The 19,163-nt window shown below is 37.7% G+C and overlaps 1 protein-coding gene across 2 annotated transcripts; it reads left to right on the forward strand.

Annotated features, from left to right (window-relative positions):
- Nucleotides 1–14: 14 nt before the first annotated feature.
- Nucleotides 15–19,093, forward strand: clip1b (CAP-GLY domain containing linker protein 1b). 2 transcript variants are annotated; one of them, XM_046861476.1, is made up of 22 exons: nt 15–145; nt 2,182–2,326; nt 2,415–2,908; nt 3,792–3,916; nt 4,002–4,197; nt 4,314–4,511; nt 5,528–5,631; nt 5,731–5,791; nt 6,528–6,632; nt 6,951–7,076; nt 7,335–7,451; nt 7,929–7,986; nt 8,443–8,681; nt 9,592–9,654; nt 12,574–12,680; nt 14,382–14,481; nt 14,587–14,636; nt 15,550–15,610; nt 15,718–15,874; nt 15,958–16,010; nt 17,604–17,716; nt 17,818–19,093. In XM_046861476.1, exons 2-22 carry the CDS (start codon nt 2,239–2,241, stop codon nt 18,044–18,046), a joined length of 2,844 nt encoding a protein of 947 aa, XP_046717432.1. In that variant the 5' UTR covers nt 15–145; nt 2,182–2,238; the 3' UTR covers nt 18,047–19,093. The 2 variants fall into 2 exon arrangements, with proteins under 2 accessions (XP_046717432.1, XP_046717433.1); XM_046861477.1 differs by lacking the exon at nt 6,528–6,632.
- The last annotated feature ends 70 nt before the right edge of the window (nt 19,094–19,163 follow it).

The following is a 19,163-nucleotide window of genomic DNA, read 5'->3' on the forward strand; positions in this document are numbered from 1 at the left end:
GCCTCTGTTACGTGTGTGTGTGTGTGTGTGTGAGCGAGACAGAGAGAGAGAGAGAGAGAGAGAGAGAACTAACACAACAAACCCCTGGGATGCAGCTCATAACATTCCTTCACTTCTTGCAGTGGGGCGGTGTTTGATTTGGACGGTAAGACATGCGCGCTTCTTTTTCTATTAGCTAGTTTGTATTTTCTAAATATTAAAATATCGAATCTTTATGTCGGTTCGAGCCAAGTTGTGTTTAACAACAATTTAACCGTGATGCTGGTTACGAAGACAGCGATAGCAAAGTTCCTAAAGGGTAGGAGTGTTACGTTCTTATTATTTGAAACATCAACAGCTATAATGGCAGCTATAATGGACTTGATGGACAAGAGAAAGCGAGAAGCAGCTACCAGGAAACCAGAAATATCAGCTGTTTGTGTGCAGATGAAAATCTCTATTTACGTGTCGTTTACTGTTAGTCGTGTAACTTCAAGGCCTGAGTATATACACTGAAAACTAGTTTCGCTGAAATTTTCAGCATTGATAATGATCATGTTGTTTGTTACTTAAGGGCTTAGTGATACTGATCATAAGGTTGGGGGTTCAAGCCCCAGCACTGCCAAGCTGCCACTTTTGGGCCCTTGAGAAAGGACCTTAGCCCTGTTTGCTCCAAGGGTGCTGTATCATATCTTCACTCTGACCCCAGCTACCTGGCAAACTGCAATATGAACAAATTACAATTTCCATTTGGGATTGATTGGGATTTACTTTAAAAAAAACATAAACAAATAAAAAGAACCAAATACTTACAGTGTCCTCCAGTAATATTGGCACCCTTGAAAAGAAGGCTGTGAAAAATCTCTTTATTGTTGAAAGTTTTGATTTTTTTTAAATCACATAAATATTCTGCTCATACAGAAATGACACAATTGCAAACATAACATACTTTTATATTAAAAAAAATGGTGAATATACATTTGTGTGGCACAATAATTCTCACCCCTATGAATTAATATAAGTAAAATATATTTGAAGTATATTCCCACTGATATGATCTCACAAAAAGTTGGGATACTGTGTTAAAAACAGAATGCAATGATTTGCTAAATCTCATTAATCCATATTTTGGATACAATAGAACATTTAAACATGTCAGATGTGTAAACTAACAAAATGTACCATTTTAAGGGAAATATAAGGTAATCTTGAATTTGATTGTCACGAGATGTCTGAAAAATAATTGGAACGGGGCAACAAAATGATGTAAGTGTTACTAAAAAGAAAACAGTTGGAGGAACATTTTGCAATTTATTAGATAAACTGGCAAGAGGTGAGTAACATGATTGGGTATAAAATGAGTATCTTAGAGAGGCAGAGTATCACAGAAGTTAAGATGGACAGAGGTTCACCAGTCTGTGAAAAACCTCTGGAACAAATTCAGAAAAAGTTGCATAGAATCTTGTGAAACCTCTGTGCTCGAAAATCAGTATTGGATGCTTGTGATCTTTGGGCCCTTAGGCAGCAATGCATTTAAAACTGTCATGATTCAGTAATGAAAATCACCGTATGGGCCCAGAAATCCATCCAGAAGTCATTGTCTGTGAACACAGTATGCAGTGTCATACACAAATGCTGGTTAAAGCTCTATCATGCAAGAAGAAACCATATGTGAACATAACCTAGAAACATTGTTTTCTCTCAATTGTCAGCTCATTTGAAATGTAGTCAGACAAAGTGAAAAACTCTTCTGTGTCAAATTGAAATCTGCAATTCTTTTTGGAAACCATGGGCACAGCATCCTCCAGTTATCAGCACTCAGTTCATATCAGAGACGCTCAATAAAAAAAAGTTTGCAAAAAATGTTTTTCAGTTTAATGCCATTTTCAGTTTAAAATCAAACATACTTTGTTTGAAATGCTTTTACAATATATTTTTTCCCTACATCTTTATAAAAAAAATAAATGATATAAAATATTATTGGTTTATATAACAACATCACTAGTGGGCTGTTACAACTCACTTTATGACCTAAACTAATCAATCAGTAAGTTATAAGAGACATACCATGCAAAGTGGATGGTTGTTAGCAGGTTAAATGTTTTCAAATGGTAGCACCTGAAGGTATATTTAATACAAATAATTTTAAATTATTGCTCTTTTGTGTATTATCCTAATTATGGCTATCATCTCTTAATTTAGGTAAAGCCTCGATTCATTTGAAAAGTCAACTCATTTACATGCACAAAGCAAGGAAACATGAGTACAGGAAAGCCAAGTGGTCTTAAGCCACCTACTAAGATCAGTAAACCTAGCTCTTTACCAACCAAGACCTCCCCACCTTCAGGTAAGAATATTTTACTTGTAGCATTGATAACGCATGCAATCAAACATCAAGGTTCAGTCTTAAACGACTGTCCTATATTTATTTGCAGCCACTGCAAAAACTTCAACTTCTCCAGGTCCTGGGGCTGCAGGAGTTAATGACTCAGTGGCAGAGTTTACAGTTGGTGAACGTGTTTGGGTGAATGGAAACAAGCCAGGATATGTTCAGTTTGTTGGTGGAACCCAGTTTGCACCAGGCCAATGGGCAGGAATTGTTTTGGACAAGCCTATAGGAAAGAATGATGGCTCAGTCGCTGGAGTGCGCTACTTCCAGTGCGATGACCTGCGAGGCATTTTCACCCGGCCTTCCAAACTGTCCCGGACCCCTCTTCCCGAGTGTGAGGCCAATGGTGCGCCGCCTTGCACCAGCCAGATGTCATCTGCTGACATTCCAACTGCAGCTTCTGAGGAAGCTCAATCTACCACCGCTGCTAAAACCTCAACAAACCTGGCCACGGCGGCCAGCGGTTCTGTATCCAACCTGTCTGAGACAGACTCGACCATGAAGGGAAAACGGGAGCTGAAGCTGGGCGATCGTGTGCTGGTGAGAATATATATTGTTATAAGGTTCTGATCATACTTTATATCAGAAATAAATTATTTGAGATTTTTGAAACAGTTCTAAAAGGTTCTTGAAAAATCAGACGTCAGACATTACAGTATATGAAGCCAGCTGTTCATACAAAATATTTCATCTACAGACACATCCTGTTTCTCAGTAATTTTCTGGACTTTTCTGGATTAAAAGAGACAACTGAATTCTTTGGTGCCTTACATCACCACAGCAAGAATAACAGGGTTTTCAAAGTTTAGATTTATGTGGTCGACTGTAGGTTGAAAAAGAATCTCGAATGACAAATCTCCAAGAATTCTCTTCTTTCACATCTTTCCTTCCTGTAAAATTGAAACACTTGCTGGTGTCAGCAAGTAAGCTTCACTGCTGTATTTGTGCTGGTGCCTACATCCACGGTTGTGATTCATCATGACATTTTTAGAGTTTAGGAAACATAAAATGCTTTTGTGTGGGTGACAAAGGACCTGTTCTTGTAGAATGAGAGAGTGACTTGGAGACTACCGGTCCTAATGTTACTCTGTTTAGAGTTGGTTCCATTTATGTCTGTATTTAGAATATTTGTGGTTGATTTAAAAATTAGAAGCAGCTCCTGAGGAACTTCTCTGCTAAAACCGCTATGGGGTCCTTAGTTTTAAAGTGATATCACTGCCATTTGTGGCTGGATGGGAAGTTTGGAACCATTTGTGTCTCACTGTAGATAAAGAGTAATGCTAGCCATTTTGAAAAGCTTTAAGCCTTCGTTTGGGAAATGCCATGTAAATATGTGCATAACAAGCTCTCTACTTGCTAATTCCAACCAATCATTCTTGCATTGTTTGGGTGCATACCAAATCCGTTGCATTCTTAATTACAGATTGGGGGAACGAAGGCAGGCGTTGTGCGCTTCCTGGGCGAGACTGAATTTGCTAAAGGGCATTGGTGTGGCGTGGAGCTTGATGAGCCGCTTGGCAAGAATGATGGAGCCGTGGCTGGTGCCAGGTATTACAGTATACTAAACAACTCTAAGTGTATATCCTTCTCAATATATTTTCTTGACTAATTATGTTTTTTTTAATTCTTTTAGGTATTTCCAGTGTCTGCCAAAGTATGGTCTGTTTGCTCCAGCACATAAAGTGACCCGCATTGGCTTCCCTTCCACCACCAAATTGAAAAACTCAAGGCGCAGGTCCACTCTGCAGCATAGCCCCAGCGCCTCCTCAGTCAGCTCACTGAGCTCAGTCACCTCTTCAGTGGGAGGAAAACCGAGTCGTGCAGGCCTTGTAAATACTCACACTTATTTAAGACTGAAATGTTGGTTAAAATGGATTATACAGTGAGATATGCATAAGCAATTTCACCATTTTGCCTTTTTATGGTCTTTTTTCTGATTGCCTAGTTGACAGAGACCTCATCCCGCTATGCACGGAAGATCTCGGGGACCACAGCCTTGCTGGAGGCTCTGAAGGAGAAACAGCAGCACATTGAGCAACTCCTGGCTGAGAGGGACATAGAGAGAACGGAAGTGGCCAAAGCAACCTGTCATGCTGGAGAGGTGCAGCAGGAGCTGGCCTTGTTAAGGAAAGGCCAGGATCAAGTGAGTTGAGTGTTTATTGAGTGTCCTTGGTGCTGCATTGTAGTATGATCAATATATTTATTTTTGTGAACATTATTAACAACTTATTTATTACATATATAATAAAATACATATATATAAATTCCGAAAATCCATCCCCGCAGCCCCTATGGTACCTTAGTGGATTCATTTAGACATTGTCACTTTAGTACAATAATGTGTTTTATTATAACAAATTTATGAAACTTGTTAGTGAAAACATAGTTTAAAATGTTATTCCTAACGTTCCTGAATATTCGGTCCGGCTGTGGATTCCCACGAATTTTAAAATAATCTGCAACTTGCTTTTAGTTAGGTTCCAAATGAGAATCCGCAAATTTTCCGAGCCGCAAATGATCGGGGGTTGACTATATATAGATGGATATTAATGTAATTACAATGTAACTAATGTAATTACAAACAAAGGACTTTGTGAATAAATAAGGTGAAATGAAAACCTTCAACTACTTTCTTTCTTGACTCAGATATATAAAAAAAATAATACATTTGTTTTACTGATCCGCCAAGTCTCAAATCAAGCTGACCATGATGCACACATCCGGTAATTAAAACCGTCTGTGTGAAAACATGGCAAAAGTTCAGTTGTCGTGATGATTTACATAATTTAAAACACCAGAATGACTTAAAAAAAATGTAGTCTTCATGCTGTGTGTTGAGTTTTGTTTCACTAATAATAAATATCTAATAAAAAATATAATTAAAGCATGCATATTTGTCCTTGCCTATGCTGATTAGAGTATTAAAAACTTGAAAAGTATTAATTTAAGGTGCATTTACAACAGATAAATATGTGTGATTAAGTAACAATCAATCGCGAATAAATATTTTAATCAATTGACAGCCCTAATAATATGTATATGCAATATATATGATATGCAATATATATATATATATATATATATATATATATATATATATATATATATATATATATATATATATATTGCATACATCCCTATGTTTTTTTGTGTTACAAGTATGTTCTTGAGATGGAGGCTAAACTTGACCAGTTACGCAGACTTGTCGAGACTGCTGACAGAGAAAAAGTGGAATTGTTAAATCAGTTAGAAGAGGAGAAAAGGTAATGTTTATTATACAAAATGAATTACAAATAGGGGATCAAAGGATATGTTTTTGAGCAACCATTACATGCTTGAAAGTTCTTTGGTCTGTTATGCAGGAAGGTGGAAGATCTTCAATTCCGTGTAGAGGAAGCTTACATTACCAAAGGTGACTTAGAGGTAAACCGAATCTTTATTTCAACACAAGGAACAAGCAAGTCTTCTAAACATGATATATATTCAATATGCATTCAAAAGTTTTTATGGTCAAGAATTCAGTAATAACTTTTAAGAAATGTGTTGACAATTGCATTTTATATGAAATGAAATAACATACCAGTGTTGAATCGCATTTTGCAGACACCACTTTAGAGCCTTGTTCAGGTTCTTATTAATTCCTTTTGAAAGCATTATTTAATTTGCATAACATTATAGATGTAATGCAAATTTATCTCAACACTGGCTTTTACTTTGTTTTTCTTATATTTTGTTGTTTATCGTAAAGAAATCTTAACTTTTTATACTAATATTTGTATGAGAAGACATTACCCAGCTTGTTATTTCTGCTTACATATGCTCTAATTTATACTAAAAGATTTTACACCGTTGTGGATTCTCATTTTATATTATAGAAATGTGTTCATGTTTCATTCACTCATTCATTTTCTTATGCGTTCCCTCATGTTTTGTTTTTCTGATCCTTGGTTTTTCTCCTCAAACTCCTTGTTGCCTTTCTAGTCTTTTTTCGTTCTGTCCAGCCTCCACACACATCTCTTGTGCCACTACTCTCTTTGTTCTCATTCATAGACAGTGGATGATGTCAAGGCTTGCGTGAGGCTTTTCGTACTTGGCGTTAGGCTTGCATGTGACTGCAGCACTGCTGTTCTCTTTCTCCTCTCCTCTTTCTTACTAACAGACGCAGACCAAACTGGAACATGCCCACATTAAGGAGCTCGAACAGAGCCTTCTCTTTGAAAAGACCAAAGCTGATAAACTCCAGAGGGAGTTAGAGGATACTAGGGTAATTCAGTCTCACATTATCAAATAAGGCAGGCGTTTTGATGAGTGAAGCTGCATAAGTGATCTCTTGAGGCTTTAGTCACTGCTGCATTTTATGACACTTTTGCCGGTTTTGCATGCAGGAACGAGGTAGGTTTGGAGTTTTCATTACCAGGATGTTACACCAAGAACGGCATTTTTTTAAATACTAGCTATCCATTCAAAACCTTACAGATAGTATTGATTGAAAAACAGTTCAGCATTATAATAAAGGTAATTCCTTTGTTGTGATGTGTGTTACTCTGTGAAGTAACTAATGGCACTGGGCCTCATGTTATAGGTGGCCACAGTGTCTGAAAGGTCACGGATCATGGAGCTGGAGAAGGAAGTTTCAGAGTTGCAACTACGCTTACGAGCTCAGCGAGCAGAAGCTGGTTCAGGCTCACCTCCATTACAGGACAAAAAGGTCGGAGCATTTATTCCACAACTTATGCAGATTCTTAAAAAAAAAAATTATATATATATAATTACTGTTTTAAAAAGTAGTACATTTAGGATATTGATTTTCATGTTTCATGAATACTGTGGGTAAACTATATTATCACTCAGTAGTAGTACTGTATATGAATCAGGATTTTTTTTTTTTTTTAATGTTAATTTAGTTCAGATTTAGGCTTACAGTGATTTGAAAATGTGAACAGATGGTATATTTTTATTGTTACAGGTTAGGGAGCTGAGCAATGAGCTGGAGGCCAGACACAAAGAGGTGCATCTCCTTCAACAGAAACTCAGCTCCTCAAATCAGGAAAACACTTCCCTCCAGCATCAGCTGGATGATTTGGTATGATGTATTTAAGCTAAAAGAAAATAGATCTACAGATTGTAAAATGTTGTTACTTAATTTACACGTCCATATAACTATGAAAGCAGTTTCATTATAACTAAAATCTTGCTACTTGTTTCATATTTCGGCCTCACCCGTTATTGATTCTTGTCAGGTATAATCCATAGAATAAAACACAACAATGCATGCTGTAATATGAAGCTGATGGATGGAGTGATATGGCTATTTTTCTATAAAATGATGCAACAACATTTTTAATTTGACATATTCCACAGCAATTGCAACATTATTTTTTTTTATGTTAGATTTAATAAAGTGTCTACCAGGAAAATGTTTAGCAGTGCTTGTATTGAAATGCACAGATAAAGAACACTTGTAACATATTTTACTGTGTGAAGGGATGTAGAACAGGGCAGCACCCAAATCTTTAAATGGCTCCATTAGTTTATACTCATTTCTGTTTCATTATTACAGAAGAAAAAACTTGATGCCGAAGCGGAGGAACATAAAAAAATTGCACTCTGCATAAAAGGTAAAAATAAACTTGACTTAAAAGCACATCTGGATGTTGTTGAGCAGTTGATTTGCTCAATTGTATTGCTGCATATACAGTACAGACCAAAAGTTTGGACACACCTTCTCATTCAAAGAGTTTTCTTTATTTTCATGACTATGAAAATTGTAGATTCACACTGAAGGCATCAAAACTATGAATTAACACATGGAATTATATATGGAATTATATACATAACAAAAAAGTGTGAAACAACTGAAAAATGTCATATTCTAGGTTCTTCAAAGTAGCCACCTTTTGCTTTGATTACTGCTTTGCACACTCTTGCCATTCTCTTGGCATACCAATGGGAACTTTCTAGTTCTGCACAATATAGCACTAGCATGATTTTAAGTATTTTTGTATTTGCATTTTCAAATGTTTTTTGAATGAAGGGTGAATGTTGCTATGAGTGATTATTTTTTGTGCTTCTAGAGATGCAAAGTAGCACGCAGGCAGAGAAGGAACATCTGGAGCAGCTGCTCAGTGAAAAAAAGAAGCTAGAGGAGGAGGTGGCCCTCAGGCAGCAGCAGGATGATGAGCAAAAGCAGCGTGAGAAGGATCTGTGGGAGAAACTAGGCAAAGCGAAGCAGGAGCTAAGCAAAGTGCAGGGAAGGAGTGATGAGCTGGAGCACAAGGTGGCTGAGCTGCAAGTGTTCAAGGATAAAATCCAGGTGAGGTGTTGACCTTAAAAACATGATTAGCCAGTAAGTAGCTGGATGAAGATTGAAGTTGATGTAGCATACGTTTGTTGAGTTTGTCTTTACAAGTGGTACAAGGGCACACAAGCACAAAGGGTTTCACTGATGCACACTGATTCATTACGTTTGTTACTTGTTTTCGACACATTCGGCTGTTTATGAGATAAGTGTGGAAGAAATATTCTTGTGAAAATATCTTCCAGTAAACTACATTAACATCCCCCAGGGATTGGGACTACAGTATTAGGTTGATTGAATTTCTTACTTGGCAGTTGTACATCATTTGGAAGGAATCCACAGTGCTCTGTAGCTCCATCCCTCTGTTCTGCAGGCATGAAGGCATCGGTGGGAAAAAGCGTTCGTGAGCAAATCATATTGCTTGGCTTATATCATTTTCAGCCGCTACTCAAGGCAAAGACACGTGCATCAAGAAGAGCTTTTGTTTTCGCCTGTGCCTAGAAAAACAAATCATTAAAATGAACACTGGGTTTAAACTTGAAGCAGTCCTTAGGGTTCTTCTCACAATGACTCGAATATTATAGACATACCATTTGCACTCATTTAACTCCCATTGTGTTTCATCAAGCTTTACACTCTTGCGAAATGTGAGATTCACAAGGCACTAAAGTGTTGAAGTGGCACAAACTAGAGACTCCAATAGTATTATTAACCTCACTGTATGTGGCATTTCTGGTACTCTTACAAATCTATTACAAACTTCACAAAGACGATAGTTTACATTATTCAACAAATTACTCAAATGCAAGGTGAACAATAAGTAAGAGAAATCGCCATAAAGACTATACAAAATGAAGGGATATGTCTTGTTTCTTGTCAGAAAGCCCTGGCTGTGTGATTTTAACCTAATGTATCTTATTCACAGAATATCCAGTCTTCAGAGGTTTTGGAACAATTAAAACAAAGGAATCAAGATTTACATCAGGAGGTAAGGAGATTTGGGCTTAATTTGTGATTGACCTTCTACATTTTTTATCTTCATGACCTTATATTCAGAGATGCTTGCAGAGAGTGGAGCTATCAAGTGGTGTATCATGCTAGCTAGTTTCTATTCCGCAATTTAATTTTCATTTTACTTGCATGCTTATGAACTATATTATTACGCATCTGGTTAGCCTTTGTATAGATGAGAGTATTTCAGTGGTCGTACAGCTGTGCAGTCATTTATTTTAATTGAAATGTGGAGTTGGCCCAGGGTCTCTGGTTTGTTCCTAACGTCTGATTACTGTTGAGTTTTGCATGTTTTCATGTCATTTTCTTTTAGGTTATCTGGTCTCTCTCACAAAAAACATTTGGTACGTAAACCAGTGACTTGAAGTTGGCTCTAGGTGTGAAGTGGGGGCATGTGCATGTTGCAGGACCCGGGCTAAAGCAGTGCAGATAAACGAATTAAAAACCTTAAAAATAAAACAGACTGATAATCAAACATTGTGATAAAGTTGTTACCCAACTTGTGTGTGGTTTGCATTACAGCTTTATGCACAGCATGTGGTAGCATGTGTAGCTTATGTCATTTCTTAAATGGTAATTGAACGGACATTTAGGGCAATTAGGACTCTACTGCCTGTGTAGGGCTGTGAAACACATAAAGCTTGATGTTCTTATTTTTCAGATTTATTTATGATGTTTCTGTGTGGTTATAAATCATTTACTGTTAATTTAATAGACATAAAATAATTCTTAACTTTAGGTAGCGCTGTGAGACTACTTGCTACACTAGTGGACCACTAATAGAGCTCAGAAGACCTCGCTACAGCTGCCCATACGTCATAAACATTCTTTGCATTACGGAGTTTTACCTGTAAATGTAGAAAACGTATGTTTTTATTTACTGGGGCTAAATTGTTGTATTGCCACTGGTCAAACCAGGGATAGTTTTTTATTGAAGACGATAAAAATGTGTGACTTTTACAAAATGACTCTCCAATATGGCTTAGTCTTCCCGTGGAAGTGAGTAAAGAAGATGAAAAACAAGATGGCAGCTGTTAGCCAGCTGGCTGCCAGCTGTTTTTGTGCTTCGGGGAGACAGATCTGTCTAAAGGCAGATCAGCTCATTGAGTAAATGAAATGACAACACAGGCCATCCTTGAATGCAGCACAGGAGGTCTCTTCTTTCATTAAGTGCAATTGCTACAATTGTCTGTTTTTACAGTTGATGTACAGCACATATTTACAGCATATGTGTAAGTGTAAATTCCAGAGTTTTACTTGCACACACCAAGTGCTGTATGGTTTTTAAATGATTATCATGAAAGAAGTACAGTATTCAATACAATTCGAACATAGTACAGTATTCGATACAGTTCTCAAAACAAAATCCGAGTTTGAAGAAAAGTTTTAGAACTCGAGTGATTTATGTTCTTGGTAGGTGGCGCTGTCAGCAGTTTCTATTGAATTCTAATGTGGTCACAAGGTTACTTCTTGTGTCTGTAATAAGCATGGAATAAGCAAATAATAATCGTCCTAAAAAACCCAGCAACACTTTTAAAATATTTTAATGGCAAAATCTTTACTTTTGAATGTTATCGCGAAGACTCAGCTTGTACTTGCATGCTTTCAGACCAATCTATTTTTGAACAGCAGTGCACCAGAGGTTTTTAATTTGACACATACATGGCTAAAGCTGAGCTTTGCGATCTAGCACTTTCTGTCTTACTTTCTTACCTTGTCAGTCTGTTCCAGCACGTTCCATATATGATGTAATGATGCACATGTGAGTCTGGTTGCTGGCTGACGTGTTCCGCTTGACTTGGCAAAACATTAGTAGCTAAAAGCTACAGTCCAGGGCAGTGTTATTTAGCAAACATGGTATTTTTGCCCTTGATTTTGAACATGTTTAAATTCAGCAGGAAATGATAAACCCCAAATTGGACTTTTTGCATGACACATTGTAAATTATTTTCCATTCTGTTAGGATGAGGGATGAGGAATCATTGTGATGCTAGATGTGCGTAATGTGACAGATTTTGTGAATCAGTATCTTCACTCAAACAATTGGCAGTGTGGAGAAAAACATGGACTCAGAGTGAACAGGTGCGACCCAGCGACAGGGCAGTGAACGGATGAATGGACCAGATTGGTGGAGGACGTGGGATGGAAATCGGGGAAAAATAGAATATGGAGGGGGTAGTGCTGGAAGAGAGAGACAGAAAGACACAAAGAGTGAGGGAGAGGGAGGAGCAAAGAGGTGCTTACGTATTGAAGCTGTCATGTGAAACATGTCGGAGAGGGTGTGAATGTGAGTGCTCGGGACGGCGGCAGCTACAGAACGCGCTATGCTGTGTGAGCTGCTCTCGCATGCTCTTTAGTTGTCACTCAGCAGGGGGTCGATGGCAATGCATTATTGATCTTGCTGGTTTTCTGCATAAAGGGGTTTCAAGGCTACACAGACATGGATGTAGCAGCATTTCAGCAGACCTACTCAGGAAGCATGTATACTTCTCACTTCCAGGTACTGTACTCTTAGTGTAGAGTAAACCTTTTATTCAGTGCAAATGGGGGGCATGTTGTTACTTGGTGCTAAATATACAGGTCATGCATTGCTAGTACGGTAAATGATAATGATTGTGACTATCTGTTCAACTTGTGGGGGATTGTTGTACAAATATATATAAAAAAAAGTTCTCTCTTTTTTACTGACTAAAATGTAAGTCTATAAAACCTTTTTTTATATTTTTCGCATTGGTTTTGTTTGTATGAATGTTTGTTGTCAAAAGCTGGTTATTGATAGAAAGTAGGTTTGTTTGATATAATATATATTTAAAAAATCTCACTTTTCAAAGAGCATTCTGAGCATCGTTCGAGCAAGGTTGATGCATGTAATCTGTTTTTATCTCCCTTCGTCCAGCTTGAAACTCTGAAGCAGCAGAACTCAAAGTATCAGGAGGAACTTAGTGTGTGCAAGGATCAGCTCGGTTCTGAGAACCAGCGCATTGGAAGCCTGTGCAAAGAAATGTGAGTAGTCGTTTTCTAGTTACCCCATGGTGCACAATCGAGACCCACTCATGCCAGTCTTTATGGGTCCTTACATTTGACTCAGTGTTTTCGTGCGTCATTGAAAGCAAATTGTATAAACGATGACATAAGAAAGCATGTGGCTACAGCATCTTTCAGTTAAAATACCACACAGAACCAAATAGTCTTAATCCCATAGGTTTTTTTTTAAAGTCTTGTTTATCGGGAATTTACCCAAAAGTCATTTTCAGCCAAAAGTTAATACATGAAATATAATGCATCTTTAAAAGGAACAGTTACCTTTCATAAGCTTTTCCCAAGATGCTTTACATAATTGCCTGCCTCGTTTTTCTCCAGAGACTTTGCTTCAGCAAATCTGTCCATGACCTTTCTAGAGGAGAACTTTTTTTTTACACAGGGAGATATAGTTAATCTATCTCTGTATCACGTACAAGAAACATGCTTGTTCTCATTTGTTGTCAATTAATTAAGAATTCTTCAAAATGTTTTTCTTTTTGCATTTGAACGTAATAATTTTGAGTGTGATAAATCTGAATTAATAGCGCTCAGGATCAGTCCGAGCAAACAGTAAAAAAAAAAAACCTAGCATGTTTGATGCATATGCTGCGGGCAGTAATGACTATACAGGGATTGTTGTCTTAAAAACTGATTTGTTTGCTTGTTTATTTTTAAAAATAATTTCTCATCATGCCTCAGATCAGATTTCTCATCACAGTCAGGTTCAGGCGTTTAAACAAAAGCAGTCAGGAGAGTGGACAAAAACACAATGGCAATATGAATATGACTGTTTAGAATAGTAAATTGTTCACCTATATTATTTTAAATAAATGTCAAATGGATTTTACAGGTATTATTGCGATATGTGCACGCCGACATATTGAATAAGCCCAGATTGATGATAAGTACCAATGAACAACAAAGAATGAGTCAGCTCTAGAGCTGTACATGAGCAATAAACATCAATCTTCCACAATACTTTCTTTCAGTTGGCGTTTTGATTATGGAGGTGAAGAGACACATTATGGTAATGTCTAAAACTTTGCTCCAAAATCTAGCATATGTGTTCAACTGCTAACTGAAGGCCACGTATATGATTTACATGATTTTAACTCCCGCCAGGAAAAAGGTGCTCATTCTGAAGGACTCTTCATATGGATTTGGATAAGTATGGATTTGCAGTGAGTTTTCCCTCAGACTAGACAACAGATATTCTTTTAATTTGTCTGTAGGAAATTCCAGTGGTTAAGACTCTGGGTTACTGATCCTAAGGTCAGGGGTTCAAGCCCCAGCACTGCCAAGCTGCCACCTTTGAGCCTTTGAGCAAGGCACTTAGCCCTCTCTGCTCCAGGGGGCACCGTACCATGGCTGACCCTGTGCTCTGACCCCAGCTTCCAGACAAGCTGGGATATGCGAAGAACGAATTTTACTGTGCTTTAATGTATATATAAAAAATAAAAGCTATTCTTTTATTCTAAAGTTTAAAAAAATGGCTTTAATACCAGGCCTTTTTAGAGAGCGAAGAGATGTGGATGACTGTACCCTGGCAATAAAAAGTATACATATTTAATTCACATAACGAGCTTGCGATCCACCTGTTAACAAAAACCCTCATTTGTGTCCCAAATCTACAGCACGAAAGCAGCCATTGTGTTTATGAGAGTTCTGTTTTTCACCTGGCAGCGAGGAGCTGAAGCTGGCAGCTGATCAGAAGTCATTGAGGCTTGTGGCACTGCAGGAGGAAAAAGGAAAGTTTTCTCAGAAGCTGGACAGCAGCCAGCAGGTGAGCTATTAAGTTTTACTGATCAGGAGATTTAAATAGTGTATTTTTGTACAGCAAGAAGTCATCGGAAGAGATTTATAAACAGGCTTTATTTTCATTTTGCAGCTTACTGGAGAGCGTCTGATACCAGACGACCAGTCAGAGATTAGGGAGAGGTAAGGGTCGCTCTGATGCAGTTTCACTCCACCCAGCTGTAATTACACTGCCTTCAAATTACTGTTATTTCCTGAGACTGGCATTTTATAAGTGCCTTCAGTGTTACATTGGAAGCCATAATAAGGACTTGTACTGGGGTTTTTAAAAGGAGTTAAATAATGTATTTTATCTAGAAACTTAATGTCAAACACTTTTCTTTTAGTCGGCCACCAGGAGAAATGTAAAGTTACTGACTCAGGTCAGCAGATTTTTCTCCATGTTTACAAAAAGCTACACCAAATTATAGCAGCATACATGAATTGCTATACCATATAGTGCATTTCTTGTAAATTAGAACTGTTATCAATTCTGCTCTTGTCTCTTTTTTTCGCTCCACAAATCCACGTTTCTCCATACTGCGTACTCCTAGTAAAGCGGACGTGTTCTCGCACAAGCAAACTGAAGGATTTTCAGTAAAAATAAGACCGTTTGCATAACATTGCATCACGTTTTTTTTTACATATTGTACCGCATAGCATTGCACCACATTGAAACGGCACTTAAGGCATAATATTATCTCCTTAATATAATTTATCACATCCCATATTGACACTGCATACTGTGTCATTCTGGAAGGTACAGTGATGCACATGCTCCGTCAGAAGTGGTTAAAAATGCCAAGTGCAGAGTGAAGTGCAGCTTATTTAAAGGCCTGTTGGGAAATGAGGGCCAGTGAAGCAGAAGCTAAAAACAGTACTGGATTCCTTGGGGCGATCACCTAAAATAAGCTCTGTGCTATATAAGGATTCACAGTATTTTCTGGAGAACATGCAGGTCATCGAAAAGTTTCTCTCCGCGTGCCTTTGTTTGTCTCCCAGTAAAGATTACTAGTATTTACATTTGTACATTTGCTTCCATTGTGTGAACCTATAGGGAAAACTCCAACACTTTAATATCCGAAAAGGACAAAGAATTAGAAGCATTAAGGAATGAGGTAAGAGCTTTGAGTGCTGATTCAAATTCCACAAAGCCAATATTTGCACCTGTACACAGCTGTTATATTTTTTGTTGAGATTTGAGCTAAGAACACTGATACGTCAGATTGCAGTGTTGCGTGGAGAGAATGCAATGGCTAAAACACTGCAGACAGCTGTGGAGTCTCTGGAGCGGGACAAGGTGACGCTACAGAGCAGAGTGCACAGTCTCGAAATGAAGCTGGAGGGCAAGCAGAATAATGACCAGGAGGAGAATTCCTCTGGTGAGTCAGCATACAAAAGCTTCATCAGTAACTTTATGACCACTGTAGTTTGGATTATAATTGTATATTATGTCTGTGCATAGGTGATGCAATTGTAAGCCAGCTAAGAGAAGAAAAAGAGTTTGCTGAGGGACAGGTAAACAAAAAGTTTTATTCATGTAAAGCATCCATTCATTATTTTCATACATCTTTGTTCAGATGTGAATGTTGTCCTGCTTTTATTAGCAAATTTGGAAAATAAGTTTCTGTTTTGAGGGTTCTGATGGCTCTGTGTCACTGATTTTTATGCTGTAGGCATTTTGGTTAATGAGCACAGTAAAGCGTTGGTGTCATTTTGATGACAAAATGTGCATAGTATTAAAAAGAGATTTAGATCCAACATACCTCAGGCTGCTATGGATGAGTAAACTGCAATGGTATCAGATGTAGCTTAATTCCCAATGTATAGCTTTTAATAATGATAAAAGAGCATATAGAAAATCATCATACCCTGTGAAAATCTTTACATTTTGTCACATTACACCCTGGAAAATAAATGAAGATTCCACTGTTAGTAATGAAAATTAATTCACCATGGTTGGGGAAAGTGCATGTAAAGGGCCTCTGGGATAATGTTGAAAGTCTACAAAAAGTTTTCAAAGGCTTTAGCTATCCCTCTGAGTTCTGATCAGAACACCATTAAGAAGTAGAAAGTGTATTGTACCACCAACACCATGCCTGCATCTGTCCAAACTGAATGACCGAGCCAGGAGGGCATTGATCAGAGAAGCTACCAAGAGGCCAAAGGTGGTTTTATGGCTGCTATTGGTCTGTGCATGTGACAATAAAAAAAAAACCCTGATGTTTGTATGGCGTGGTGGCAAGACAGAAGCCCTTCCTGAAAAGTCCAACACAGTGTCGTTTACACTATGCAAAAAGTACACCTGGAACTCTCTGATGCCATCTGACAGAATGTGCTATTGTCTGATGAGACCAAAATTGACCTTTTTTGGACTGAACACCGAGCAATACATTCGGGGAACATCCAACACAGCACACCACCTAAAACACACAATACCTACTTTAAAGCATAGTGGTGTCAGTATGTCGTAGGGATGTTTCTTTTTAGCAGGGACTGATTGGTAAGGATGGAAGAGAAAATGAATGCTTGAGGGAAAAGCTGCATCCCCGTGCTAGACAGCAGAAGATGGGCAGTTGATTCACCTTCCAACATCACAATTATCCTAAAAACATCGCTAAAAAACAATGCAATGACATAAGGATAAGAAAAGTGAACGAAACAGAATCAGAGCCTTGACTTAAACCCGATAGAAAATATGTAGAATTTGACTGAACTTGAGCAATTCTGCAAGGAAGAATGGACAAATATTCCCCAGTCTAGATGTACAAAGTTAGTACACTAACTGTGTGGGACTGATGACTTTTCTGACCCTGTTATTATAGTATTTTATTTTTTATTCTGTTTTTTTTTCTTTTCATTAGTTTGATGATGATGAAAATTAGTAAAGCTGGAAAAGTTTTGTTTGGAATGGGCTTTGTTTTCAGGCTGTGTGACAAATAAAGTAACATGTTGAAAGTGGTATGATGATTTTCTGTAGGCTCTGTACCTACTAAAACTAACAATGAACTCCCCCTTGTGGAGAATTTCCACTAAAAGCGATGTATGAGCTGTTCATAACTTTACCTTTTTTCGTGTGTGCATACTCAGCTGTTTGTTTTTGTTTAACAGATCAATTTCCTGAACTCAGTCATAGTAGATCTTCAGAGGAAGAATGAGGAGCTGAAGGTGAAGCTGAAGAAAATAGCCTTGGCTGAGTTCACTGGGAATGACGAGAACAATGGGTGGGTCTACTTCCTTACTGGTTCACATCCAGGATATGAGATATAAACTATAGGCTTTTACAGTAGTCTCTGTTACATTCGTCTTTTTTTTTTTTTTTTAGATCTGGGGAGGTCAAGAAGAAGAAGAAAATCCTGCCACGTGTCTTCTGTGACATCTGTGACTGTTTTGACCAGCACGACACAGAAGACTGTCCCACCCAAACACAGTCTCCTGACTCGCCTCCTCACAGCACGCATCATGGCAGCCGCGGAGGGGAACGGCCCTACTGCGACATCTGCGAGGCGTTCGGCCACTGGACAGACTCCTGTAACGATGACCAAACTTTTTAATCCTTTGATGTTCCACGTTCTTCAAAACAGGCAAGGCACAAAATATTTCGCCGTGGGTAAGCTCTTATTTTTGTATGTCCTTCACATGATTTAACTGAAGGCGACGTGATGCTTTAATTAATGTGTCATTAATATCGGTTTGTCTGTACAGTGTAGATCATATTTTTGACAGTGATCTGACCTCCTTGTGGTAAATGAAACACTTATCACAGACACACACAGGCTTTCACACCAAGACGTTTGAGCTGCCCAATTGTAAATGATTGCACTACTCACTTTAATGCATTCCTTGTAACAAAATAAGCACATCTTTTTAACTGCCAGTTGTCTAAGTTATTATTTTATATGAACTGTCAAAAAAAGAGGTAAATACTCAGTCTTATCAATGGCTTTTCAAAATGTTTTTACATCTTGTGTACTACATTTTAATAAAATACCACTTTGCATCCAGTTCCATCACTCTGTATAGCTATAATATTTCTATTAGCGACATGGTTTACAAATTAACCTGTTCAATTCCCCAAAACATTTTTGTCTCTGCAATTACACATTATGCAAAAAGAACTACGTTTTGGGGCATTTGTGCTTCATTTCATTGAGCTCATCTGTACACTGCAGGCCAAAAGTATTGAAAACTGAACTATTAATTGTCAATGAAACCAAACCCATACCAGCAGGAACCTCATACAAAAACGCCTTGAATATTTCCGGTATTAGAGCTAAATAAGAAGGAATTGATGATTATAATCTTGAATTTTTATTTATATTTGTAAAAATCCAATGTACTGTACTGATGTGCAGTTATGCTGCAGACATGTTTGCATTTTGGCATTGTAAATATACATCTGTTTGTCTGTTATCTCCTTATTTATACACCTACTTCCATACTCGTGGCCTATAGTGTCATTCATTTTACAGTTGTTTGCGATGCTCATAGTGTTTCAGCAAAATATGTTTAAGTGATATTCTAACATTACAACAGTCTGTATTTATTGCACTGTTCATGGTGTATACGCACTAATTCTATATAAAATGATAATGAACAAAGTTTTTGATGGTTGAATGTTTTTTTTGCCATTGTTTATATTAATATATTGATATGATGTGAGGTTCATTT

The sequence above is a fragment of the Silurus meridionalis genome, chromosome 11, assembly GCF_014805685.1.
Source record: "Silurus meridionalis isolate SWU-2019-XX chromosome 11, ASM1480568v1, whole genome shotgun sequence".
Taxonomy (NCBI): Eukaryota; Metazoa; Chordata; class Actinopteri; order Siluriformes; family Siluridae; genus Silurus; species Silurus meridionalis.

What these genes read in the sequence shown, in the direction of transcription:
- clip1b (XM_046861476.1), top strand. Translation starts at nt 2,239, where the DNA reads ATGAGTACAGGAAAGCCAAGTGGTCTTAAGCCACCTACTAAGATCAGT. An exon ending in CAAGACCTCCCCACCTTCAG is followed by an intron (nt 2,327 to 2,414) that starts GTAAGAATATTT and finishes ATTTATTTGCAG; the next exon opens with CCACTGCAAAAACTTCAACT. An exon ending in TAGAAGCATTAAGGAATGAG is followed by an intron (nt 15,611 to 15,717) that starts GTAAGAGCTTTG and finishes CTGATACGTCAG; the next exon opens with ATTGCAGTGTTGCGTGGAGA.